At 43.5% G+C, this 27,950-nt stretch overlaps 1 protein-coding gene across 1 annotated transcript; it reads right to left on the bottom strand.

The window, feature by feature from the left end:
• Positions 1–77: 77 nt before the first annotated feature.
• LOC112257709 (gap junction delta-2 protein-like) lies at positions 78–25,731 on the bottom strand. Its single transcript, XM_024431492.2, has 2 exons — positions 25,219–25,731; positions 78–1,706 (listed from the first exon to the last, which is right to left on the bottom strand). Exons 1-2 carry the CDS (start codon positions 25,293–25,295, stop codon positions 851–853), a joined length of 933 nt encoding a protein of 310 aa, XP_024287260.1. The 5' UTR covers positions 25,296–25,731; the 3' UTR covers positions 78–850.
• Positions 25,732–27,950: the final 2,219 nt, after the last annotated feature.

Genomic DNA, 27,950 nt, shown 5'->3' with positions numbered 1-27,950 from the left:
GACAGGGAGAGGAGGGGGTGCTAGTGGGGGAGTTGGTAGAGGAGGGAGTGCTTAGTGGGGGAGAGGAGGGAGGTAGGGGTGCTACATGGGGAGTGGGGACGGGGAGAGGAGGGGGTGCTACTTGGGGGAGTGGAGATGGGGAGAGGAGGTTTCCAGTTTGTGCTGAGGTATAGTTTTAGTGTTGATTTTTGACGTTTTTTTAAAAGGTACATCACCTCTGCTTGGCTCCTCCTTACATTGGAGCTGCCGCAGGGAAGGAAAATAACTGAAAGAAAGTTATTTTCATTCCCTCAGCAACTCAACTTCACCCATCATCCCTGCTCTGACTCTGCAGAACAAAGGCATACACACTGCTTTATCTGTCGCACACACACGTGCAGGCATACCTTCTTGCATATGCACACATACATAAAGAAACTAAGGGACTATGTTGCAAAAGCAAAGGATAGCACTTTTTAGGTGAGACTTAATTCTTATTTAACTGTCCTTATTTCATATTCTTACAGTAATTAGTCCTATGTCCTCTTTTTCCAGTGTGTTCTCTTGGAAGGCACCTAGTGTCACCTAGGACTCAGAGCACAACTCCCCCTACAGTTAAAATCTAACTTTAGTAACAGCAACAAAACTGCCCTTGACGTACTTTCTCTCTCTTGTAGAGTCCAAAAAGCTCTTCTCTCCAATAATCCTCCAATATGTCCATGTGAGGTCCCTCTGCGCTCCTGAATAATGTTGCAGTGTACATAGAGTTAGTGCCCCTTAGGGTGGGGGGAGCTGGGCTAAGTGTTTGTCCTCCCCAGAAAAAGCTTGCTTGGTCCAGAAGTCCACGTCCCCCCATGTGGAGGAACCTCTGTCAGACATAGGCTGACTCACTGGACTGAGTTCTGCCCAGGTTGGGGGCCTGGGACACATGCGGCACGTCCTTCTTACGCACCTCACAGATGGACTTCCTGCGGGCCTGAACACCCCTGACGGCCGTCTTGATCTTCCTCCAGCCCAGGTGGTTGAGCTCGGCCAGGTTGAGCAGCACACAGATGCCGCTCACTGCAAACATGAAAATCAGGAACACCGTCTTCTCTGTAGGGCGTGACACATAGCACTCCACCTCCTTCACACAGGGGTAGCGGTCACACTCAAACATCCCTGGCACGTTGAAGCCATACAGGAAGTACTGGCCGGCCAGGAAGCCGATCTCCAGCACGTTACGGAACACCACCTGGATGACGTAGAAGCGGGAGATGCCCTCCTGCCGCCGAACCTTGGCGCTCTTGGCCTGCGTGAGCCCCCGGGACACGTTGGGGATCTCCTTGACCTCCAGGTCCTGCTCCTCCTTGCCGCTGTCGGGGTTCTGCACCAGGATGCCATTGATGTTGCGCAGCTTGCGGGCATGGTGATCGCCTCCACGACTGTGGTGACTTGCGTGACCGTGGTCTATGTAGGGGTGCAGGATGGAGTAACTACGGTCACGCTGCTTGGCGGACTGGTGTACGGAGTAGGTGATGAAGCATAGGCTGGGCGTACACACCAAGATGATCTGGAAGACCCAGAAGCGGATGTGGGATATAGGGAAGGCCTTGTCGTAGCAGGCCTGGTTGCAGCCCGGCTGCATAGTGTTGCAGATGAACATTATCTGCTCGTCCTCATAGACCTTTTCACCCACTATACCTACTATCAAAATACGGAAGATCACTACTACAGTCAGCAGGATCCTGGAGAGAAAGAAAGAGGGGAGAAGGAAGGGGGGAAGAAGAAAAATACAGAATTTCAGTTGTGTTATCAGGAGTGTAAAATTTCCCTGTAAGAAATTTGTCACAGAGCAGAACAAAGAATCATTGTAAGTACTGTGATACTGTGATACATCATACAGTACAGTATACTGTATGATGTTACTGGTCTATTATAATTCAGTAAAAGTGCCTCGGCACTGTGTTTGCATGTTGGATTTGACTTTTATTATGTGTGAGTTAGAGTGACATCATTTGTCTTAAACCAATAAAGGCTGTGCTTATGTACCTCAGCTCAACCATAGCAAATCAATAGAGACAAAAGTAGCTCTCACACCAAGGACAAGTTTCATCAGATGTGTGTAGTAGTGTGTGTGTGTGTGTGTGTGTGTGTGTGTGTGTGTGTGTGTGTGTGTGTGTGTGTGTGTGTGTGTGCGTGTGGACAAATCCCTCAGCTGCTGCAGTGTGTATGGAGGGGTGGAGTTGTTGCGCTCTAAATAGCATGCTCACGTGAACACACTACAGACTGTGCACACTGATTGAATCAACTCTGTTTCAACGTAATTTGTCAACATATTGTGACGTGGAATCAATGTGGACAATACATACAGACAGTACAATACATTTTTTTTAAAGTCATCAGTATGGAATCTCAAATGTGTTGATAGCTTTGCTAAAATGAGCACAGTTGTTTCCAAAGTTAAGCAGGGTATATAGAGGTAAGCATCTGGATGGTCTCACTGAAGTGCATTACCCAGTGGGTATGCAAGATGAGGGGATATCACACGAATAGAGGGCATTTCACACTCATCAACACTCCTTAGCTGAATGAGAACAACACACTCACAGAAAAACTATTCAGACTTACACATTAAAATGTGTGTGTGTTTGTGTCTGTTTGCATGTGTGCGTGTGTGAGTGCATGTATGCATGTGTTTGTGTGTGTTGCTGAGATTTAAGACACAAAGGAGGAAGGAAGGAAGGAGAGGATGGAGAGAAGGAGAGTCTCAGTCATTACTGTGAATAATGAACATGTGGGTCCCTGCATGAATATCCATTATGTTGCTGGCTGAGCGTAACCCCACCTGTCTCCCATCCAGCCAGCATTTCCATTCATTTTTCAACATTAGACAGATAAGACATGAGCTCTCTCCCTCACAGTTCTGCCTTTCGAGACATGAGTTGAGAGCCTAATCCCACACCTCCTCAATCTACCCAGAACTACTACATCCACACACAGACACACAAGATCTAAATGGCATTATATTGTAGGCTATTGTACTTTATCTATGCTTCCTTATGTACTACAATATGCTCCACTGGCATCAGTGGATATGTAAACCAAATTAAACCAAATCAGCTATGTTTAAAATCCACTGCTAGTGCTGCCCTGGAGCAATGCCCTGTCTCTTCTGCTCTTACTCCCTCCCTTTCTGTGTATTCATTATTTAGCACACAATATTGGGGAAGTGTTCAATGGGACATTGATTGAGTGTGTGCACTTTATTTGGACCACTAGCCTGTAGAGTTCCTCAGAAGATGCAGACCTCCATTTCCACTGTAGCTAAGCAGCTTAGATAGCCTCCATTTACGTGCCATAGGCAGCTACCAGTGGCTGTTCAATTAAAGTCTGTCGCACTGCTGAACACGTGCTGTCATTTCCACCCCCCCTCTCTCTCTCTCTGTCCCTCCCTCCCCCTCCATATCTCCTGTTCTCTCCCTCTCTCTTCTAGTTTTTTAATAGCAAAGTGTCAAAGGAGACCCTGATGTGTCTTTAAAATTAGCCCCACACCCACTCTTCATAGCCGGTTACCACAGCAACCACCTTTTGAACCTCCTCTCTCAGAGAGAGAGGGGAGAGCAAGAGATGAGAGGAACATGAGGGTCGAGGGAGTAAGAGAAAAAATAATTGTGTGTGTGGGGGGGGGGTGAGAAGTGAAATAAACCTAGATAAAGGTAAGAGACAGAGACTTAAAATGAGAAAGATCAAATAAAATAAAATGTTATTTGTCACATGTCTTACCCTTAAATGCTTACTTAGAAGCCATTAATTAACAATTAACAAAGAAATAGAGTTAAGTAAATATTTACTAAATAAACTAAAGTAAATCAAATGTAATCAAATAAAAAAGTAACAAGCAAATGGCATAACAATAACGAGGCTCTGTACAGGGGGTACCGGTACCGCGTCAATGTGTGGGGGTACAGGTTAGTCGAGGTCATTTGTAAAGTGACTATGCATAGATAATAAACAGAGAGTAGCAGCAGTGTAAAAACAAAGGGGTGGGGTGTCAATGTAAATAGTCTGGGTGGCCATTTGATTAATTGTTCAGCAGTCTTATGGCTTGGGGGTAGAAGCTGTTAAAAACCTCTTTGGGCTGAGATCCCGCTAACGGGATCGATATGACAACAGCCAGTGAGAGTGCAGGGCGCCAAGTTCAAAACAACAGATATCCCATAATTACAATTCCTCAAACATACAAGTATTTTACACCATTTTAAAAGATACACTTTTTGTTAATCCCACCACAGTGTTCGATTTCAAAAAGGCTTTACGGTGAAAGCAAACCAAACGATTATGTTAGGTCCGAGCCAAGTCACAGAAAAACACAGCCATTTTTCCAGCCAAAGAGAGGAGTCACAAAAATCAGAAATAGAGATAAATTAATCACTAACCTTTGAGGATCTTCATCAGATGACACTCATAGGACTTCATGTTACACAATACATGTATGTTTTGTTCGATAAAGTTCATATTTATATAAAAATCTCATATTTTTTATATAAAAATCTCAGTTTACATTGGCGTTCAGTAGTTCCAAAACATCCAGTGATTTTGCAGAGAGCCACATCAATTTACAGAAATACTCATAATAAACATTGATAAAAGATACAACTATTATGCACGGAATTATAGATACACTTCTCCTTAATGCAACCACTGTGTCAGATTTTTTTTAAATGCTTTACCGAAAAAGCCACGATGCAATAATCTGAGTAAGGCGCTCAGAAACCAAAACAACCCAAATAGATATCCGCCATGGTGTGTAGTCAACAGAAGTCAGAAATAGCATTATAAATATTCACTTACCTTTGATGATCTTCACCAGAATGCACTCCCAGAAATCCCAGTTCCACAATAAATGTTTGTTTTGTTTGATAATGTCCATAATTTATGTCCAAATACCTCCTTTTTGTTCGCGCTGTAGCAGCTGTAGAACTTTTTAGGATCTGGGTACCCATGCCAAATCTTTTCAGTCTCTTGAGGAGAAAATGTGTTCTCGTGCCCTCTTCACAACTGTCTTGGTGTATTTGGACCATGATAGTTCGTTGGTCATGTGGACTCCAAGGAACTTGAAACCCTCGACCTGCTCCACTTCATCCCCGTCAATGTTAATGTGTGACTGTTCGGAGGTCTATGACCTCTTCCCTATAGGCTGTCTCATCATTGTCGGTGATCAGGCCTACCACTGTTGTGTCGTCAGCAAACTTAATGATGGTGTTGGAGTCATGCTTGGCCATGCATTTGTGGGTGAACAGGGAGTACAGGAGGGGACTGAGCATGCACCCCTGAGGGGCCCAAGTGTTGCGGATCAGCGTGGCAGATGTGTTGTTGCCTACCCTGACCACCTGGGGGCGGCATGTCAGGAAGTCCAGGATACAGTTGAAAAGGGAGATGTTTACTTCCAGGGTCCTTAGCTTAGAGATGAGCTTTTTGGGCACATAGGTGTTCCTTTTGTCCAACTGGGAAAGGGCAGTGTGGAACGCGATTGAGATTGCGTCTTCTGTGGATCTATTGCGGCAGTATGTGAATTGGAGTGGGTGTAGGGTTTCCGGTATGATGGAGTTGATGTGTGCCATGACCAGCCTTTCAAAGCACTTCATGGCTACCGACGTGAGTGCTATGGGGCGGTAATCATTTAGGCAGGTTACCTTCGATTTCTAGGGCACAGGGACTATGGTGGTCTGCTTGAAACATGTTGGTATTACAGATTCGGTCAGGGAGAGGTTGAAAATGTCAGTGAAGACACTTGCCAGTTGGTCCGCGCATGAGTACACGTCCTGTTAATCCATCTGGCCCTGCGGCCTTGCGAATGTTGGCCTGTTTAAAGGCCTTGCTCACATCAGCTACCGAGAGCGTGATCACACAGTCGTCCGGAACAGCAGGTGCTCTCATGCATGCTTCAGTGTTGCTTGCCTCAAAGCGAGCATAAAAGGCATTTAGCTTGTCTGGTAGATTTTAGCTCGTCACTGGGCAGCTCGCAGCTGAGTTTCCCTTTGTTGTCCATAATATTTTTCAAGCCCTGCCACATCCTATGAGCGTCAGAGCCAGTGTAGTAGGATTCAATCCTAGTCCTATATTGACACTTTGCCTGTTTGATGGTTCGTCTGAGGGCATAGCGGGATTTCTTATAAACGTTCGGATCAGTGTCCCAATTCTTCAAAGTGGCAGCTCTAGCCTTTAGCTCAGTGCGGATGTTGCCTGTAATCCATGGCTTCTTGTTGGGAAATGTACGGGCACTGTGGCGATGACTTCGTTAATGCAGCTATTGATTAAGCAGGAGACTGAGGTGATATACTCCTCAATGCCATTGGATGAATCCCGGAACATATTCCAGTCTGTGCAAGCAAAACAGTCCTGTAGCGTAACATCCACGTCATCTGACCACTCCCGTATTGAGCGAGTCACTGGTATTTCCTGCTTCAGTTTTTGCTTGTAAGCAGGAATCAGTAGGATAGAATTATGATTAGATTTGCCGAATGGAGGGCGAGCAAGAGCTTTGTATGCGTCTCTGTATGTGGAGTAAAGGTGGACTATAAACATTTTTCTCTTGTTGCACATGGTTGACATGCTGGTAGAAATGAGGGAAAACTGATTTAAGTTTGCTTACATTAAAATCCCCAGCCACTAGGAGTGCCGCTTCTGGATGAGCATTTCTTGTTTGCTTATGGCCTTATACAGCTCGTTGAGTGAGGTCTTAGTGCCTGCATCGGTTTGTGGTGGCAAATAGACGGCTACGAATAATATAGATGAGAACTCTCTTGGTACATAGCGTGGTCTATAGCTTATCATGAGGTATTCTACCTCTGGCAAGCAATACATCTAGACTTCTTATCGCGCACCAGCAGTTATTGACAAATAGACATACACCCCACCCCTCGTCTTATCAGACGTAGCTGCTCTGTCCTGCCAATGCACAGAGAAGCCAGCCAGCTCTGTATGATCTGTGTCGTCTTTCAGCCACGTCTCGGTGAAATAAGATATTAGAGTTTTAATGTCCCATTGGTAGGATAGTCTTAATCGTAGATCATCCAGTTTGTTTTCCAGTAATTGCACATTGACCAATAACACGAAGGGTACCTTCGCGATGGACTCATTAAAGAAAACATCTGCTGAAGTGGAGGGAAATAGTGATGGAACAAATTCCTAGCAGGGCAGCAGAGGCAGACAGGGTAGAACATGTGTTACTGTGGTACAGATTAAATAGAGCAGCATGCTGCTGCAGGACTGTTCTCACACCACCTGGGCCTTGTGCGTGTGTGTGTTTGTGTGTTTGCGTAAGCTTGTTTGTGTGTGTATTTGTGTGTTTGCGTATGTATGTGCATGTGTGTGTGTGTGTGTGTGTGTGTGTGTGTGTGTGTGTGTGTGTGTGTGTGTGTGTGTGTGTGTGTGTGTGTGTGTGTGTGTGTGTGTGTGTGTGTGTATCCATGTATATCCCTTGTTTGTGCAAGATGGCATGTGCGTCTGGCCGTTTGGAGCAGCTGTGAGTGTGTACGCTACACTACCTTTCATTGTGTTTGAAAATCAAATGGAAGAGATCTTTACGCATTTGGTGTTTCAGATGGGAAATGCATGCCAAGTACACTGTTACACACTCCTGCTCTTACAATACACACGTGAATGTAGGGAATAACACAAGCAAACAAACACACTCGTTTTCTCATGTACAGTCAGGTCCAAGAAGATTTGAAATGGAACAATTAACTTTCTAGCGGACCAAACTAATGCACAGTACACTGTGGCCTGAGCCAGTTATCAGTTTGTTTTCTATTCTTTTTAAAAACGTTTTTTATAATAAATATTTGGACAGTGACACAATTTGCATAATTTTGGCGAAACCACAATGGATTTGAAAGGAAACAATCAAGATGTGCCTGAATTGTAGACTTTCATCTTTAATTTAAAGGTTTTGTCAAAATTATTGTATGAACCGTGTAGGAATTACAACTATTTGTACACCCCCCCCACACACACACACACACACACACACACACCATTTTAGGGGCTCAAAAGTAATTGGACAAACTAACACATTCATAAATTCAATTGTGAGTTTTGATACTTGGTTGCAAATCCTTTGCAGTCAATGACTGCCTGAAGTCTGGAACCCATAAACATCACCAGATGCCGGGTTTCTTCCCTGGTGATGCTCTGCCAGGCCTTTACTGCAGCTGTCTTCAGTTCCTGCTTGTTCTTCGGGCGTTTTGCCTTCAATTTTGCCTTCAGCAAGTGAAATGCTCAATTGGATTCAGGTCAGGTGACTGACTTGGCCATTGCAGAACATTCCACTTCTTTGCCTTAAAAAAGTATTGGGTTGCTTTTGCAGTACGCTTTGGATCATTGTCCATCTGCACTGTGAAGCGCCATCAAATGAGTTTTGAAGCATTTGGCTGAATCAGAGCAGATAATATAGCCCTAAACACTTCAGAATTCATCCTGTTGCTTTTGTCATCAGTCGCGTCATCAATACATACAAGGGAACCAGTTACATTGGCAGCCATACATGCCCACGCTATAACACTACCTGTACCATTCTTCACAGATTTGTTTTTAAATTGAACCTTTATTAAACTAGGCAAGTCAGTTAATTGTTTACAATTACGGCCTACCAAGGAACTGCCTTGTTCAGGGGCAGAACAACAGATTTTTACCTTATCAGGGTCGGGGATTCCATCCAGCAACCTTTCGGTTACTAGCCCAAAACTCTAACCACTAGGCTATCTGCCACACCACCACAGATGAGGTGGTATTCTTCAGATCATGAGCAGTTCCTTCCTTTCTCTTCTCTTCCCATTATTCTGGAACAAGTTGATCTTTGTCTCATCTGTCCATAGGATGTTGTTCCAGAACTGTACAGGTGTTTTTTAGACTTAAAAAAACCCTCTAATCTGGTCTTCCTGTTTTTGAGGCTTACCAATGGTTTACATCTTGTGGTAAACCCTCTATATTTACTCTGGTGAAGTCTTCTCTTGATTGTTGACTTTGACACAGATATGCCTACCTCCTGGAGGGTGTTATTGATCTGGTCAACAGTTGTGAAGGGGTTTTTCTTCACCAGGGAAAGAATTCTTCTGTCATCCACTACAGTTGTTTTCCTTGGTCTTCCGGGCTTTTTGGTGTTCCTGAGCTCACCAGTGCTTTCTTTCTTTTTAAGAATGTACCAAATAGTTGATTTGGCCATACCTCATGTTTTTGCCATCTCTCTGATGGGTTTTTTCAGCCTAATGATGGCTTGCTTCACTGGCAGTGACAGCTCTTCAGGCTTCATATTAAGGGTTAACAGCGACAGATTCCAAATACAAATACCACAAATCAAATCTAGATGGTTGATGGTTTGAGTGGACATGGAGGTTAGTCTGTATGAAGTGAGGGCTATTGATGTTTCTTTTCAGCAAGACATTTGACAGACACTGCTAGATGAGAAGCAATTGGTGTCCTGTTCCAAAAAGCCAATGGCAAAGACCCTTATTATACCTACTGTATCTCTGGGCTTTGAAATGTGAGAATATATAGAGCTGTGGCAGATGATTGTCCTGCCAATGTATTGAATGTATAATAGAACAAGACAAGCTTCTGTAGGGGATGGTGGGGTAAGTTGATCCATTTTTACATTCAGCTTCACTCTGTCAAGGGAAATATAGTATTATTTCTAACAAAGACATCATATTTCAGGATGTTGAGTATCTATAGAAATAATCAGAATTCATAGAACATTACAGTTTTGAAAACATAGCTTGTCCAAAAAAGTGGTCTCTTGGAACAACCTATGGGGTAAGTTAAGCCACAGAACCGGGTAAGTTATGCCGCCTACAAATTTCTGTAATGAATGAAATATTACCATGTCTATTGTTATTTCCCAAACACAATTCAGCACAATCACAACAGGTTTTTTGTTATTTAATCATTTAAAGCAGATTTTAACACATGCTTAACACCTAGCAAACACTGTACTTTTTTTACACCTTTAACATAAGCCAGGCCCTGTTGTTACCTCATATCCCAGCAATAATGCCTTGCATTACACCTGGGAAGAAAACACTTACATTTGCTGAACTTGGCATTGGCTCAACTATTGGCTCCACTTACCCCATGGCAAACATTTTGACTATATTAGCCCACACAGCTACAAGGATGCACTAGGTTTAGGACCTCATATAGAAGCTTAGAAAGACCCCAACCGATGTATAGAACAGTCTTAAAATTATATACATTGGTTTACATACAAGTATCACAATAAATTAATTAGTTTCATTTTTTTAACCTAACTTTTTCCATGTGATTTCTTCCTTCACAGACCCCATGAAATGATTACCTCTTCCTAAATATTTGGTCGAATTATACATTTTCTGTATGGTTTCAAAGAAACAATAGTGGCTCAACTTACCCCTTTGGCTCAACCTATCCCACTCTCCCATATATATCTCGACAACGGTAGAGTCTGTGTGTGAAAGAGTCTCTGCACTGTCAAATTGTCACAGAGATGCTCTGAGTGAGTTTGTTTTGCAGCAGTTCCCTTGGTGCAGTCTGGTCCAGGTCCTGCTATCACTATGAGTGATTGTCATGATCGTTCAAACACCTGCTGTGTGCTGCATCAGTGAAGCGGGCCGTGCCCAGCCATGCGCATCCACACCTACATTACACTACTCAAGCTGTCTGTTCAAACTCCCACTGAATAGGACTGAATGGTTTCTATCTCCTAACCTACCTATAATCAACATGACACGTGTGTTCATTAGGCCTCAATAGGGGTTCACAGCAAAGTTATTGTTATTGTCTGAATTCTTATTCTTTTCATTTTCATTGACAACATTCACCTTTTTGAAGTCATCAGAGACATTACTGTGACAAACCATGTCAGGTTTGGCATTGATATCTCAAAAAAAAATAAGGACACCATGAACAATGAACCTTTTTGACTATGCAACGCTAATGCTTAAAATAATCATAAAAAATCTTCTTCTCATGGACTAAAAGTCAGATTCACTACAAATGTGGTCTTTGCACTCATCACAATAGTCACTGAAGAGTTTGAGAAATGAAAGTTGATCCATTCAAAGATGGCCATATTATACTAGTTGATGTGTATTAGCACAAACACTAATATGCTAAAATATGCTAAGAATACTTAAAAAATCTTGCCATGAACCATATATAAATAGTTGCTGCATTCAAATATGGCTGCACTATAGATGAATGTTAGCACATATGCTAATGCTAAACATGCTCATTAAATCTTCTTCTCATGAACCATAAGTCAAATTGACTCCAGATGTGGTACAGTATATAGACTCAATGAATTAGCCTCTAATGAATTTGATAATGTTTAGTTGCGGAATTCAAGGATGGCCCCGCTACACCACTAGATGGCACCACATCAAACCCAGGCTAAAATAACCTATGGACATGAAGCCAAGAAATATGGAATGCAAATTTTATGTACAGTACCAGTCAAAAGTTTGGACACACCTACCCGTTCAAGGGTTTTTCTTTATTTTTACTATTTTCTACATTGTAGAATAATAGTGAAGACATCAAATCTATGAAATAACACACATGGAATCATGTAGAAACCAAACAGATGTTAAACAAATCAAAATATATTTTATATTTTATATTCTTCAAAGTAGCCACCCTTTGCATTGATGACAGATTTGCACACTCTCTCAACCAGCTTCACCTGGAATGCTTTTCCAACAGTCTTCCAACAGAAGTTCCCACATATGCTGAGCACTTGTTGGCTGCTTCTCCTTCGGTCCAACTCATCCAAAACCATCTCAATTGGGTTGAGGTCGGGTGATTGTGGATGCCAGGTCATCTGATGCAGCACTCCATCACTCTCCTTCTTGGTCAAATAACCCTTATATAGCCTGGAGGGGTGTTGGGTCTTTGTCTTGTTGAAATACAAATGATAGTCCCACTAAGCACAAACCAGATGGGATGGCATATAGTTGCAGAATGGCAAGTCTCTTCTTATTATTGGTGTCCTTTAGTAGTGGTTTCTTTGCTATAATTCGACCATGAAGACCTGATTCACACAGTCTCCTCTGAACAGTTGATGTTGAGATGTGTATGTTACTTGAACTCTGTGAAGCATTTAGTTGGGCAGCAATTTCCAAGGCTGGAAACTCTAATGAACGTATCCTCTGCAGCAGAGGTAACTCTGGGTCTTCCTTTCCTGTGGCGGTCCTCGTGAGAGCCAGTTTCATTATAGTGCTTGATGGTGCTTGATGGTTTTTGCGACCTCACTTCAAAGTTCATGTCTTAAAGTAATGATAGACTGTCATTTCTTTTTGTTTATTTGAGGTTTTCTTGCCATAATATGGACTTGGACTTTTACCAAATAGGGCTATCTTCTGTATACCCCCCTACCTTGTCACAACACAACTGATTGGATCAAACACATTAAGAAGGAAAGAAATTCCACAAATGAACTTTTAACAAGGCACACCTGTTAATTGATATGTATTCCAGGTGACTACCTCATGAAGCTGGTTGAGAGAATGCCAAGAGTGGGCAAAGCTGTCATCAAGGCAAAGGGTGGCTACTTTGAAGAATCTAAAATCTAAAATATATTGGGATTTGTTTAACACTTCTTTGGTTACCACATGATCGCATATATGTTATTTCATAGTGTTGATGTCTTCACTGTTATTGTACAATGTAGAAATAGTAAAAATAAAGAAAAACCCTTGAATGAGTAGGTGTGTCCAAATTTTTGACTGGTACTGTATATATCCTTAGAAGCTGTGTGAATATAAAGTCACTGCAACCTTAGATGACTGCACTAGATCAGTTTGTGGCACTATAGATGCCATTGGCACCAGTGACATAGGATACTAGAGCAATAACTATTGATCGAGTGGACTTTGTCTCATCGAAATGAATGTGAGATTTAAATTATGCAGATTAACAATGGGACATATCACGGAAATAACATTGAAAATATTTCACAAATCTGAAGCATAAACCATTAGTCAAATTGACCCCAGATTTGATATATTGAATTAAAAATGATTACCTGCTACATTCAAAACCACCATACAGCACTATACTTCACTTGTGTCATCCTTGTGGTATTGAGAGAAAACCATAGTAATACTTTCACTGATTGCACATAAAGGAAGGTAGTTCCTACATGATAGAGTGCTTGCTTTGTTATCCAACTGATCTTGTGTCCTTTCTGTCATCCTGTGGACCCCGTTCATTGCTGCTTACATCTATATTGTTTAATATATTATTGTATTGAATATGGTTGGATATTTCCATGTTTTGTATTTCCTTAGAAAGACACAGGTTATTAAGTTTCCGTTCCATCTATTAGACTCTGTAGAATTCACAGGGTTGCTTTTCCTGCAATGCTTTACTGAGGTTATGTGATGGTGGTGCACAGTGTGAGTTTTACTGCAGTACTGAACTGTTGGTTTATGCAAGTGTTGGACTGTCTGGGTGTAGGTGTGAGATGGTTTGGGATTCTGTGTGTGTGTGTGTGTGTGTGTGTGTGTGTGTGTGTGTGTGTGTGTGTGTGTGTGTGTGTGTGTGTGTGTGTGTGTGTGTGTGTGTGTGTGTATTCTGCTGTGGAACAGGATAATCAGCATGCAGTAGATTGCTGCATTAGCAGAAAGCAGTGGAAGAAGGTCATCTAGAAACATCAGTGTTGCTAAACCCTGCAGAGAGAAAAATGCCCATACATTAGAGCAAATTAAGGGAAGAAGGCCCTTGGGCCCTCACCAGCAGAATATCCGATGCCCACTGCAGATGATCAAAAAGATTTAATTAGAAGTTTGCCTGCTTTTTTGAAACCTCTTCAATCAAGCAAAAAACATAATTTACACAAGGCCATTGATAGAACTGTTTTAACTGGTCCAGAAGATCAAGGATGGGGATCCAGGCCCCACATCTACACAGCGCTGTACTACGGCATCAAAGCTCCGGCCTCAGTTCCCTCACAGCAAGACATGCTGAAAAATCATTATGTCTTACATCAGTCAATCTCACACTGGCTATGTTTACACAGGCAGCCCAATTCTGATATGCTTTTTACTAATAGGTATTTTGACCTATCAGATAAGCTCTTAAAAAGATCTGATATGAAAAAAATCTAATGTGATTGGTCACAATACCAATCAATGGAAAAAAGATCAGAATTTGCTGCTTGTTTAAATGCACCCACTGAGTGCCCTACAGTGTGTCCTATACCTGGTGCTAACATGCGTCCTTTGTCCTGATTGTGTCCACATCCTGAATATCTGTCAAATAATTTGCATACAGGAAGAGACCGGCCAAGAACGCCTTCATCACTGGTACATTCATCTGGACAGGCTGTTTCTATAGTAACGCTGCTTGCTGTGTATATTCATTATGAGTAAAAGTCTAAAAGTATTTGTTTTTAAATATAGTTAAGTATCAAAAGTAGATTCAAAAGTATGAATAATTCAAAATTCCTTATATTAAGCAAACCAGACGTCACAATTTTCACACTCCAACAGTCAGACATAATTTAAAAACAAAGCATTTGTGTATAGTGAGTCCGCCAGATAAGAGGCAGTAGGGATTAACAGGGATGTTCTCTTGATGAGTGTGCAAATTGGACCATTTTCTGTCCTGCTAAGCATTCAAAATGTAACGAGTACTTTTGAGTGTCAGGGAAAATGTATGTAGTACATAATTTTCTTTAGGAATGTAGTGAAGTAAAAGCAAAAGTTGTCAAAAATTTAAAAAGTAAAGTACTGTTACGGATACAAATATCCTGTGTGTGTGTTTCTTTTCTCTCCTTCTCCCCTCCCAGGTGAAAATCATCACTCCCCAATCAGTCACCAATCATCAATCAGAAGACACACCTCCTCCTGTTTCCTACCCAGTTCCTTTCACTTTGTTTAAAAACCCTGTCAGTTGTTTGCTGTGGAGCTCAATCTCTCTGTAAATGCCATGTCTGTAGATCTCTCTGTTTCACTCCTCTTTATGTATTGAGCTCTCTGTTGTTTGAGCACCTCCATATCACTTTGTCATCACCTGTGAGTATTGTTTTTGGTTATGGTGTTTGTTTGCTGGTGGGAAAAGGGGGAACCAAGACAAGTCGCCCATGGGCATACACTACCCGTAGGTAAACTTTGTTAAATACATTAGTTAGAACTGGGTGGACCACCCACTGTATTTTTAGTTAGTTAGCTGTTAAAGTAGGCTAGTCTAGCTTAGGGGTGTTTTTGAATACTTATTGTTTCTTTCCTGGGGTCCAGCTCAGCCCCTTTTCCTGCTCCCTCCATTACCGTGTGTTTATTAATAAACCCTGAGTTTGATGGTAGATTTCAGTTGTCGTGGTTATTTCGTTCACACTTTTACTTTGTCACTATCATAAATTGCACGAGTTATGTTACGGGGTCTCATTACCATCCCCCCCCTAGACTGTCAGGCCAAAAGGGATTCGTAACAGTACTGATACCCAAAAACTACTTAAGTAGTACTTTAAAGTATTTTTACTTAAATGCCTTGCACCACTGGTTAGTGCCAGGTATAAACAAAGCTCTTGAAAGCCACAGGATTCGAAGTATATGACAACTATACTTTCAAGGTCTAACTTCTCCAGATCTGTATTGCAATTGATCAGTGAGCATACACAGCAAGCAGTGTGCTTATACACAGTTGTGAGTCCAGATGAATGTACCAGTGATGAAGGCGTTCTTGGCTGGTATGTGATGTGAACCACCCTGCAGCCTCTAGCGATCCACCACAGCCAGGTCTCTAACTGGAGACCCAATTAGCTCATCAAGCTAAAGAGCATGTCTGATTGCAGCCCAAGTGGATAATTGAGTCTCAAAAGTTCTTTGGATTCAGGATGACATTATAATCACAAATCGGAGCAGGCTACTAGAGCTCTTAAAGTTATGCTGAAAGGAAGAAACGGCCAGTAAACTGAGTGTAGAGCCGGTGTCTGTTGCAATATCTGCAGTGTGAAAATGGTTTATACTTGAAATGGTGTGTTGGTAATATTGCATAGCTTTGAAGACATTATATCCAATGCATTTGATGTATGGCCTCTAAATGCTCTGTAGCTGTCCTGTATTGCTTCTACAGTATATTTCAGTTTAGCTGTGTAGGCTGCCTAACCTGTGTTCATAACTCGTGTTAGATCCTATGGTATCTCATGTAGTAGCTGGTGTGTTGGCTGGACACGCAGGCCCTGGCTCTCCCAGAGGCTCTCACACACATTCATCCACACAGCAGCTGTTGCCATCAGCCTCAAGGGGCAACACCGGCCCTGAGCACTGACACCAGATGCACTGGGAAAACACACACATCACACATCACGCACACACACACCTAAAAAACACATACTAGCACTCACAAATAGGCATGCATACAGACAGAACTAGCAGTAACATATACGTTATGGACAGTGCACTAACACCAAGGGCACAAAAACAGCTGTCACACAATGTTCAGCCACACATACTGGACACCCAGAGTGAAAATGTCATTTAATCTCATATGGAGCATGTCTCCATAATAAGACATAGCTAATTTCTGGTGGCAGAACATAATGAAGACCTGACCAAGCACAGAGATTAGAGAGCTGAATTACATTACAACACTATGGCTATCGCACTGCAGATGCATCTCTCTCCCGCCCTCCCTCTCTCTTGCCATCTCCCTCGCTCTTTCTGTCTCTCCCCCATCTCTTGCTCCCACTCTCAATTTGTGTTTGAGCTAGTTAAAATCCCATATTCTCCTCCCTAAGTATAGTTTTCGGTATCTGTACTTTACTTTGCTATTTAAGCAACATTTACTTTTACTCCACTACATTCCTAAAGAAAATAATGTACTTTTTTACTCCATACACTTTCTCTGACTCTGAAAAGTAGTCGTTACATTTCAAATGCTTAGCAGGACATGAAAATGGTCCAATTCATGCACTTATCAAGAAGTCATCCCTACTGTCTCTGATCTGGCAGACTCACTAAACACAAATGCTTTGTTTGTAAATTATGTCTGAGTATTGGAGTGTGCTCCTGGCTCTCCGTAAATAAATAAGAAAATTGTGCCATCTGGGTTGCTTAATAAAAGTAATGTGAAATGATTTATACTTTTACTTTTATACTTTTAGTTAAGTATATTTAAAACAAAATACTTTTAGAATTTTACTCAATTAGTATTTTACTGGGTGACTTTCATATTTACTTGAATCATTTTCTATTAAGGTATCTTTACTTTTACTCAAGTATGACAATTGGGTACTTTTTCCACCACTGCATGCCGCTGATCATGATAACAACCTGTGCTGCCTACTCAGATCGTCTGCACATGGAACCGTCCCCTCTTTTCCTCCCTCTCTTTCCTCCTTCCTCTGTGTATTCATGCTCCAAACCCCTCTTTCCTCAGCCTCTGTGTATTCATGCTCCAAACCCCTCTTTCCTCAGCCTCTGTGTATTCATGCTCCAAACCCCTCTTTCCTCCCTCTCTTTCCTCCTTCCTCTGTGTATTCATGCTCCAAACCCCTCTTTCCTCCCTCAGCCTCTGTGTATTCATGCTCCAAACCCCTCTTTCCTCCCTCTCTTTCCTCCTTCCTCTGTGTAGCCTCTGTGTATTCATGCTCCAAACCCCTCTTTCCTCAGCCTCTGTGTATTCATGCTCCAAACCCCTCTTTCCTCCCTCTCTTCCTCCATGCTCCAAACCCCTCTTTCCTCCCTCTCTTTCCTCCTTCCTCTGTGTATTCTTTCCTCTGTGTATTCATGCTCCAAACCCCTCTTTCCTCAGCCTCTGTGTATTCATGCTCCAAACCCCTCTTTCCTCAGCCTCTGTGTATTCATGCTCCAAACCCCTCTTTCCTCAGCCTCTGCAGCTTTATCCCTTCCTCCTCATCCATCTCCTCATTTCCATTGTTTTATCTCTCCCTGATCCACTTGTCCTCCATTATCCCCTCTTTTCGCACCACTCCTCTCTGGCACTGTCCCCACAACAGCATTGCAGTGAAAATGATGCATCAACACACTTCCTTTCACTTTTACCTGCAAGGTGTTTAAATCTGATTTAATACAAGAACCCCCAGGCTTATTTCTCTCCTGCAAAAGCGCATTACAGCTTTGTAAGAGATCACAGGTGGTTGTGTTTGTGTGTCAAATGGAAGCGGAGAAAGAGGGGAGGTGAGCGAAAGGTTATAGAGGACAGTTAGGACAAACACAGAGTATACACCACAGTGACGGCAGGAGGAAGGCAGAGACTTGATTTGAAGTCAGGAGATAATCTAATCAACAGGATTATACCAGAACGGTCACATATACATACCTTCTAATCCCACATTGCACAGGTGACAGGACCCTGATGTATAATGAGTTTACCAGAAACACTTCTCTGAAATAGCAGTCTGACCACATGAAACAACTTCACAGCCTTACACCAACACATTACAGTAGTTTAAATAAGACTCCTGTTAGCCCGACGACACACTTAATTCTTCCGCTGCTTTGTCGTTGGCTACATACAGTACTTTCGTCTGAGACTACCATCATTGAAGTAATTTGTGGTGGGTCACTGTACAAAACAAAGTCATAGGATCATCTCTAACCAATCAGAGTATCAAAGCCAATTACTGCTGTATTTGTGTTCTGGCTCTGGCCCAGCCCATCGGTTTCTGCACTAATCAGATGGCCCTGAATGTGTTCGCATTCGGTGAAGGGTCGGGGAGGTACTCAGATTCACACTCACTGCGGAGAAGAAACTAACATCTGTGGGCATATCACTTGGCTGGAACAAGGAGTCTGGATAGCCAGGCAACCTGTATACACTATGTACAGTGCGTTCGGAAATAATTCGGACCCCTTGACTTTTTCCACATTTTGTTATGTTACAGCCTTATTGTAAAATTGATTAAATTGTTTCTTTTTTCATCAATCTACATACAATACCCCATAATGACTGCAAAACAGGGTTTTATATTAAAATATTTTAGAAATAAAAAAGCAGAAATGTCATATTTACGTAAGTATTCAGACACTTTACTCAGTACTTTGTTGGTGCACTTTTGGCAGCAATTACAGCCTCAAGTCTTGAATGGCGCTACAAGCTTGGCACACCTGTATTTGGGAAGTTTCTCCCAGTCTTCTCTGCAGATCCCCTCAAGCGCTGTCAGGTTAGATCGCTGCAAAGCTATTTTCAGGTCTCTCCAGAGATGTTCGATTGGGTTCAAGTCCGGGCTCTGGATGGGCCACTCAAGGACATTCAGAGATTTGTCCCAAAGCCTCTCCTGCATTGTCTTGGCTGTGTGCTTAGGGTCATTGTCTTGTTTGAAGGTGAACCTTCACCCCAGTCTGAGGTCCTGAGCGCTCTGGAACAGGTTTTCATCAAGGATTTCTCTGTACTTTGCGCCGTTCATCTTTCCCTTGATCCTGGCTAGTCTCCCAGTCTCTGCGGCTTAAAAACATTCCCACAGGATGATGCTGCCACCACCATGCTTCACCGTAGGGATGGTGCCAAGTTACCTCCAGACGTGATGCTTGGCATTCAGGCCAAAGAGTTCAATCTTGGTTTCATCAGACCAGATAACCTTGTTTTTCATGTTCTGAGAGTCCTTTAGGTGCCTTTTGGAAAACTCCAAGTGGGCTGTCGTGTCTTTTACTGACGATTGGCTTCTGTCTGGCCACTCTACCATAAAGGCCTGATTGGTGGAGTGCTGCAGAGATGGTTGTCCTTCTGGAAGGTTCTCCCATCTCCACAGAGGAACTTTGGAGGTCTGTCAGAGTGACCATTGGGTTCACCTCCATGACCAAGCCCCTTCTCCATTTGCTCAGTTTGGCTGAGCGGCCAGCTCTAGGAAGAGTCTTGGTGGTCCCAAACTTCTTCCATTTAAGAATGATAGAGGACACTGTGTTCTTGGGGACCTTCAATGCTGCAAAAATGTTTTGTTACCCTTCCCCAGATCTGTGCCTCGACACAATCCTGTCTCGGAGCTCAATGGACAATTCCTTTGACTTCATGGCTTGCTTTTGCTCTGACATGCACTGTCAACTGTGGGTCCTTATAAATCATGCCTTTTCTAAATCATGTCCAATCAATTTAATTTACCACAGGTGGACTCCAAGTGTCAAGGATGATCAATGGAAACAGGATGCACCTGAGCTCAATTTCGAGTCTCAAAGCAAAGGGTCTGAATAAGGTATTTCTGTTTTTATTTTTTGCACAAAAAAAACTGTGGAATCGTGTGTCGGTTGATGAAGATTTTATTATTATTTAATCAATTTTTTAATAATGGTGTAACGTAATAAAATGTGGAAAAGTAAAGGTCTGAATACTTTCCGAATGCACTGCATATATCTAAACACTAAGTCCCATAGCTGTAATAGCTATAAGCATCTAAGTTCAGGCAGAATGGACCAGCACAGAGATACCAGTTACCTCTAATGCCTAGAGGCTAACCAGACAGTTCTGTTGGCCAAACAGATTGAACATGGCCCAAACACTAAGGGATCATTTACAACACACCCTCATGTCCACATCAGCAGTATTGAGCAAGCTACAGGAGCAACCAGAGGAATCTATCTAGGCTACCGAGGGACAAAAGGTACAAACTCCCAGCCTTTGAAGAGATAGGGTTTCAGATGTTTTTGGAAGATGGGCGGGGACTCTGCTGTCCTAGGTTCAGGGGGAAGCTGGTTCCAGGACACCGAAAAGCTTGGGCTGAGCTGGACCTGCGGAAGGGGTGGGATGCCCAAGAGACCAGAGGTGGCAGAACGGAGGGTTGGGGTCTAGGGTTTGAGCATAGCCTGAAGGTAGGGAGGGGTAGTTCCCCTTGCTGCTCCGTAGGCAAGTACCATGGTCTTGTAGAGGATGCAAGCTTCGACTGGAAGCCATTGGAGTGTGCAGAGGAGCGGGGTGACATGGGTGAACTTGGGAAGGTTGAACACCAGGCGGGCTGCAGCATTCTGGATAAGTTGCAGGAGTTAGATGGCACAAGTGGGGAGCCAACAGCGAGTTTCAGTAGTCCAGACAGGAGATGGCAAGTGCCTGGATTAGGGTCTCCGCCACTTCCTGTGTGAGGTAGGGTTGTACTTTACAGATGTTGTAGAGCATGAACCTGCAGGAGCGAGTCACTGCTTTGATGTTTGCAGAGAATGACAGGGTGTTGTCCAGGTTTACACCAAGGTTATTTTCCTCTGGAAGGGGGACACCGTGCAGTTTTCAACTGTGATCGAGAGGTCTTTGAACGGGCAGGCCTTCCCCGGGAGGAAGAGCAGCTCCGTCTTGTCGAGGTTGAGCTTGAGGTGGTGGGCTCTCATTCAAGCTTCGATATCTGCTAGGCACGCAGAGATGCGTGTCGCCACCTGGGTGTCAGAAGGGGGGGAAGGAGAAAGTAGTTGAGTGTCATCCGCATAGCAAGGATAGGAGAGACCATGTGAGGACATGACGGAGCCGAGTGACTTGGTGTATAGAGGGAACAGGAGAGGGCCTAGAACCGAGCCCTGTGGGTCACCAGTCGTGAGAGTATGTAGTGCCGACACAGATCCTCTCCATGTCACCTGGTGGGAGCGGCTTGCCAGGTAGGATGCAATTCAAGAGTGTGCAGAGCCTAAGACACCCAGCCCTGATATGGCGGAGAGGATCTGATGGTTCATGGTTTTGAAGGCAGCGTATAGATCTAGGAGGATGAGAACACAGGAGAGAGAGCTTTGGCAGAGCGGAGAGCCTCCTTGACACAGAGAAAAGTAGTCACAGTTGAATGACCCGTCTTGAAGCCTGATTGGTTAGGGTAAAGAAAATCGTTCTGAGAGAGATGGCGAGAGAGTTGGTCTCTCGCTATTTCTCACGTCTGGCATAGAATGTGGAAACACCACAATGCCTTTTACACCACACATATAGATGCTACAGAGGAAGATGTGACAATTAATAAAAGGATTGACAAATTTTGCTTGAGGAGTATTAGTCTTGAAGTATGTTTGATATGGGGTAAAGCCTTTCTTGTCGGGCCTGTAAAATGCATGATCAACAGCAGCGCTCAGATTAAGTATAAAAGACAAGAACAGAAGTCCATGTCTGCATTAATAATGCTCTCTGTCAAACGCTGCAGACAAATTGAGAGTTGTCTCTGCTTCTGAATTGTTTCATTCATTGATTAATTCTCTGATTTAGTTTATTCGTCTTTTGCACCAGACAGGCTATCAATGATTCCAGCTGCCAAACAGAGGTTTGATCTCAACTCAAAGGAGATGTGAAGAAAATTCAGATCCCTTATCCCGTGTATCAATAGAATGGCACTGACACATGGAGAGATAGATATATATACATACACACACACACACACACACACCAGGGGAGGCTGCTGAGAGGAGGACGGCTCATAACAATGGCTGGAACGGAGCAAATGGAATGGCATCAAACACACGGAAACCATGTGTTTAATGTATTTGATACCATTCTACTGATTCCACTCCAGCCATAACCATGAACCCGTCCTCCCCAATTAAGGTGCCACCAACCTCCTGTGGTATACACTCTCACCTATTTGGTTTTGTTTGTGTGGTCTACTTCATTTGTATCTTTCTGAACTTTGATCTACTCTAGCATGACCCCAAACCATGTGCACCATATGATGCTGAATAACGTGACAGAAAATACTATGGTGATAACACACCACAACCCTACATTTAACACCTTGAACATTGTTGAGGGCGACATCTTCATAGTGCAAAAGCACTGTCCAAAGTGAAAACCTCATAATTATCTGTCAACGTGATTTAATTTGAAACTTTTCTTAAATAGCCTCTTCATAATGCAAATTGTTTGTGTTGCTCAGTTTAGTAAACTAAAGTTAAATAATCACCTCCGATTTGATTATTTAGGTGATTATGTAACTGAAGTTTAGTAAACTAAGCAATACATAAATAGTTACATCTTCATAACGCACATTGTTGAAGAAAGTTGAAAGTTAAATTATATAGTAATACATTCAGCATTATTACATCAAGGGAAATGTAGTATTCTTTCTAACAAAGATATCTGCATATTTTTTAGGGTGTTGTGTATCCTTGGAAATAATCTGAATGCATGTAAACATAACAGTTTTGAAAACAGCTTGGCAAAAAAGTGTTCTCTTGGCACAACTTACCCCGAGTATGGGTACATTGAGCATAGTGATGGGGTAAACATGGGGACACATTTCTAACACTTTGTACTTTTTAAAAACACTTTCAACATAAGCTCAGGCCCTGGTGTAACCTCATAACCCAGTGACAATGCCTTGCGTTTCACCTGGGAAGAAAACCCTTCAATTGTGGCCTAGAAGGGGGTGAACCCAACTGAAGAATGAATTTGTCATCATTCGAATGAGTAATGAGTAATCGCATGAATGCGAGGTGTCTTCAAAATACTATGCATAAAACGGACAAAATGTAATCATCATTTGTATGGGGTATATTGATTAGCCATTGGCTCAACTTTCCCCTGGACAGATGGCACAATTGACCTTAAAGCAACTAGTTTTACTATATTAGCCCACAAATCTACAAGGATGCATTTTCATGCTAGGTTTAGGACCTCATATTGTAGCTTATAGAGATCTCAACTGCTGTATAAAACATTATTTAAACTATCTACTTTAGTTTACATACAAGCATCATGATACTTATAACACAATACATTCATTTGACTTTGTGAAAATCTGTTTTTTGGATCTAACTTGCTTACCACTTTCCACATATGGCTTCTTCCTTCACAGACTCAATGAAATGACAACCTCTTCCTAAATATTTGGTCACTGATTTTGTGTATGGTTTCTTAGAAACAAGGGGTGGCTCAATTAACCCTTTGGCACGACTTACCCCACTCTCCTCTACTGTATATAGCCTTCTAGCCACACACTCTGATAGACGTTATACACACACACACACACACACACAGAGAGACGGATGGGAGAGAAGGTCAGGCGTTGCCCTAGCGGCAGGGGACTACCTGGGGTTGAGGTTAATGAGCACAGCAGTTGTTGGCCTCCATGCTAACACAAGTAGCCCAGCTCAACATGGAATGGACAGAAAGAGAGAGTACACTAGATTTCTTCTCTACTGGACTGTACTTCAAATCATACAGCTATATATTTCGCTGGGTAAGCAAGCATGTGGAAATGGCAATGTTGTGTGTGTGTGTGATTATTCTGTACAGATGGTGAGTGCAGTTTACCAGTAACTCACATTGTGGTTAATGGGTGGAAAATCACACTTTGAATTTGACTAATCACTCAGGCGAGAGACAATGAAGCAGATTTTTTTTACACCCCAGATTAAAAAATAATCTACTACAGAATGTTTGTATTCAATGCATGTCTCCACTGCTAATTAGACTCCAATCTGTTCATGCATGACCTTCTGCCACTACACTGCTGTAAGTAGAGAACACACAAAACCAGAGAAACTACACAAAAAGCAATCTCGTCTCCAAGTTCAGATGAATTTTTTCCACCTTCAACTCCTCCTCATGTTGCTCCGCTCTCTTCCACACTTCCATTTCTGTCCTCTCTCGGTATATCTCTCTCTCTCCTCTTCTACTAGATATCCCCCAAAGCCCCTCCATCAATACAAGTGCCAAAAGTTGAAATCAACATTAATTAACCCTAATGCCTTGTAATACTATTTATTATGTTCAATTAGCTTGTCCCTTAATGATGGCCTAACAGACAAGCTAAATACCTTTTGTGCTCACTTCGAGGCAAGCAACACTGAAGCACGCATGAGAGCACCAGCTGTTCTGGATGACTGTGTGATCCCGCTTCCATAGCCGATGTGAGCAAGACCTTTAAACATTCACAAGGCCGCGGGGCCAAACGGATTACCAGGACGTGCACTCAGAGCATGCGCGGACCAACTGGCAAGTGTCTTCACTGACATTTTCAATATCTCCCTGACAGAGTCTGTAATACCTACATGTTTCAGGCAGACCACCATAGTTCCTTAGCCCAAGAATGTGAAGGTAACCTGCCTAAATGACTACCCCCGTAGCACTCACGTCGCAAGCCATGAAGTGCTTTAAAAGGCTGGTCATGGCTCACATCAACACCATCATACTGGAAACCCTAGACCCACTTCAGGGGAGGGAAGGGGAGGCAGAGAGTAGAGGCTACTGCTGAGACACACACACACTTTCAATCAGAAAAACACAATCATCACACAAACATGAAAAAATTAAGAATTAAAAACTTTTGCACACACACACACACAGAGGTGATGAGTGGCAAAGTCTTACCTCCCAATCATGGTAGAATGTTGCTGGACAGCAGCCTCTAGCAGCCGCTCCAGAATGGTCCACTCCCCCATGGTCATCGAAAGACAGGTTCACCCTACAGAGGAACTGGGGCTCTGGGGCTCTCTCCCAATTCCTTCCCCTCTTCCTGGGCTCAGCGCTCCAGCCAGAGGGGGCGCATCCGCCCCCGTCCCACACCAGCTTCTCTTGCCCTCTACTTGTTGACCTGGCCAATGGTTCTCTGTAGGAGTGACTGTGTGGGGGTGAACGTGTGTGTCCTCCCTCGGTCCGGTCCCGTTCTGCTCTTCCCTTCCTGGCAGAGGAGCGGTGCCGTCTGCCTCTCCTCCTCTCTCCCCCTCCCTCCCTCCCTTTCTCCCCCTTCCTGTGCAGTGAAGCTCGTCCTCCCCCTGCCGCACCACTCAGATCTATACTATAGCTCAGTATCTGACAGCCATGATCTCGCTCACTCTCTCTCCTTCTCTTCTCCCTCCTTTATCTCCTTCCTCCCCCTTTTTCTCCCCCTCACTCTCTCTCTTCCCTACCCCCTCTTTCTCCTTCCTCCACCCTACACCCAGGGCTCTTCTGGTACCTCATATCCACTCCCTCCCATCAGTGCGAAGCTCTTGTCCTTGCATTGTGTTCAGTACCTTTCCTATAACCTTCCTTCTCAAACCCAGCACACTGCACCCAGCTGACCCTTCCTCTGCTCACCTCCATGCAGAGCCGTAGATACACTCTCACACACTCTATGACCAACTGTCACTGCCCGGGATCCTTACTGCATTTACTACGCAAGAATGTAAAGACACATTTGCAAATAAAGCTCCTGGCATGCACAGTATTGCTTACTGAATTTTCTTGTCATGAGAAACGGTGGCTCCTCCCCCAATCACGACAAGAAACTGTAAAAAGCCTGCCGGCACACACACACTCCCTCAGTAACAAATCAACTGCCTTGCTGCATACACCGAGGCAGTGGTGCTGCAGACCTGTTGTCCTGTATCATCCCTCTAGCTAATTCCAGCAGAGTCCTCAGCCTGGAGTCAGGTCTATCGCAGAGAGCAGGGATGAGTGGCTATATAGTAAAACTATTTCTGGGTTCCATCTCGTTCCTCTTCTTTCACTCTCTTACTCACTTTGCTCTTTCTCTCTCCTCGCTTCCCCCTCTCCTTGTGTTTGTGTGTTGAGCTCACTCTCTCTGTGATTACTTATTTCTCTCTAGGTCTCACTCCTGTTTCTCCCTATCCTTTCTGTGCACGCTCTCTCTCTCTGCTTCGCTCTATCAATGTCACCCTCCTGTTCCTCCCTATTCTTTCTGCGTGCTCTCTCTCTGCTTTGCTCTATCAATGTCACACTCCTGTTCCTCCCTATCCTTTCTGCGCGCTCTCTCGCTCTCTGCTTCGCTCTATCAATGTCACACTCCGTAAGCATGCCACACACCCCCCACACCCCCCACCACCTTCTCACTCTCTCTCTCAACCCTCTTTCCTTCTCGAGTAAATGTGCTTGGATTGCTACCCTGATCGCTGCTTCACTTGTGCTTGCAATAATTCCTCCCTCCCTTGTGCCGTCTCTGTTCTCTCCCCCTATGCTATTGGAATAAGCGATTCTACCGCCACCTCTCCTTCCCTGCTTTTTTCGGTAATCCTCCGTCTCAGTGTGGAGTCTTGGTAGAGCTATCTTTCTCTCTCACTGTAGCTCTGTCTCTCATCATCCTCTTGTACACATGGTCTCTTTTTTTCTCTCACTTTTGTTCTTTCTGTTGCACATCACCCTGCTAGTGCTTCTGTTGAGAGGATTACAGGAGAATCATGGTTCTGCACCCCCCCCCACACACCTATTTATCTCTGAGAGAGCCCTATCATCCCCCCTCATTCACTTAATCACATTTTGTCCATTTCCCCTTCTCCATTCCATCCCCTTCTGTCTCTCTCTCTGGAGAGATGAGCCAAGTATAGTATTCTGCCATGACATTGATTACTGCATTCATTAGATTAATATTATGACGGTGTGAGACTGTATATACTGTAGGCTACCCCACCCACAGATACACACACACACACACACACTCTACCACACCTGTGCATAGCCAACAGTAACAGCATCAAGCGGAAGATGGGCAGACAGATATATGGAGTCTTGGACCATAAGGAGAAATAAAGGGAGGAGGAGGAGGGGGTGGTGGTGTTCAGTTTACGTGCAGGTTTGTGAGAGGTGAGTAGAACATGTGCCTGTAATGTCATGGTAACAGTGCATGCATTGTTATAGCATTCACTTATATAAAACCAGCCACGGCTTCCGCAGTCAATCAGGCTAGAGGGGGCAAGTTCACAACCACAAACCTTACACAGCAACATCTGCAGTGAATCAAGGATTGGCTTAACTAGCTCTGTGAGTGTTTGTGTGTGAGTGAGCAGATGGGGAGGGAAGGAGGGAGCATTGTGTGTGTTCAGCATCTTGGGCGAGGGGGCTTACGGTCTCACCCTCATCCAGGACACATGGTGTATCAGTCTTGTGGCAGGCAGACTGAACGCAACAGCTCTGACTGAGGTGCATCAGTGGAATATGTTTGGATCTGGTTTAGTGGTTAGTGACAGAGGCTCTGGAGAACTGTTGTCAGCTGGCCAGGGATAGGGCTGAATGAGTTCAAAGCTCTAAGGCACATGAGAGACGCAGGTGTGTCATCAGTGACTGGAACAGCCATCTTAAAACACACACAAGCAAACAATGAAATA

The sequence above is a fragment of the Oncorhynchus tshawytscha genome, linkage group LG09, assembly GCF_018296145.1.
Source record: "Oncorhynchus tshawytscha isolate Ot180627B linkage group LG09, Otsh_v2.0, whole genome shotgun sequence".
Taxonomy (NCBI): domain Eukaryota; kingdom Metazoa; phylum Chordata; class Actinopteri; order Salmoniformes; family Salmonidae; genus Oncorhynchus; species Oncorhynchus tshawytscha.
This window is presented reverse-complemented; position numbering and strand designations above follow the sequence as displayed.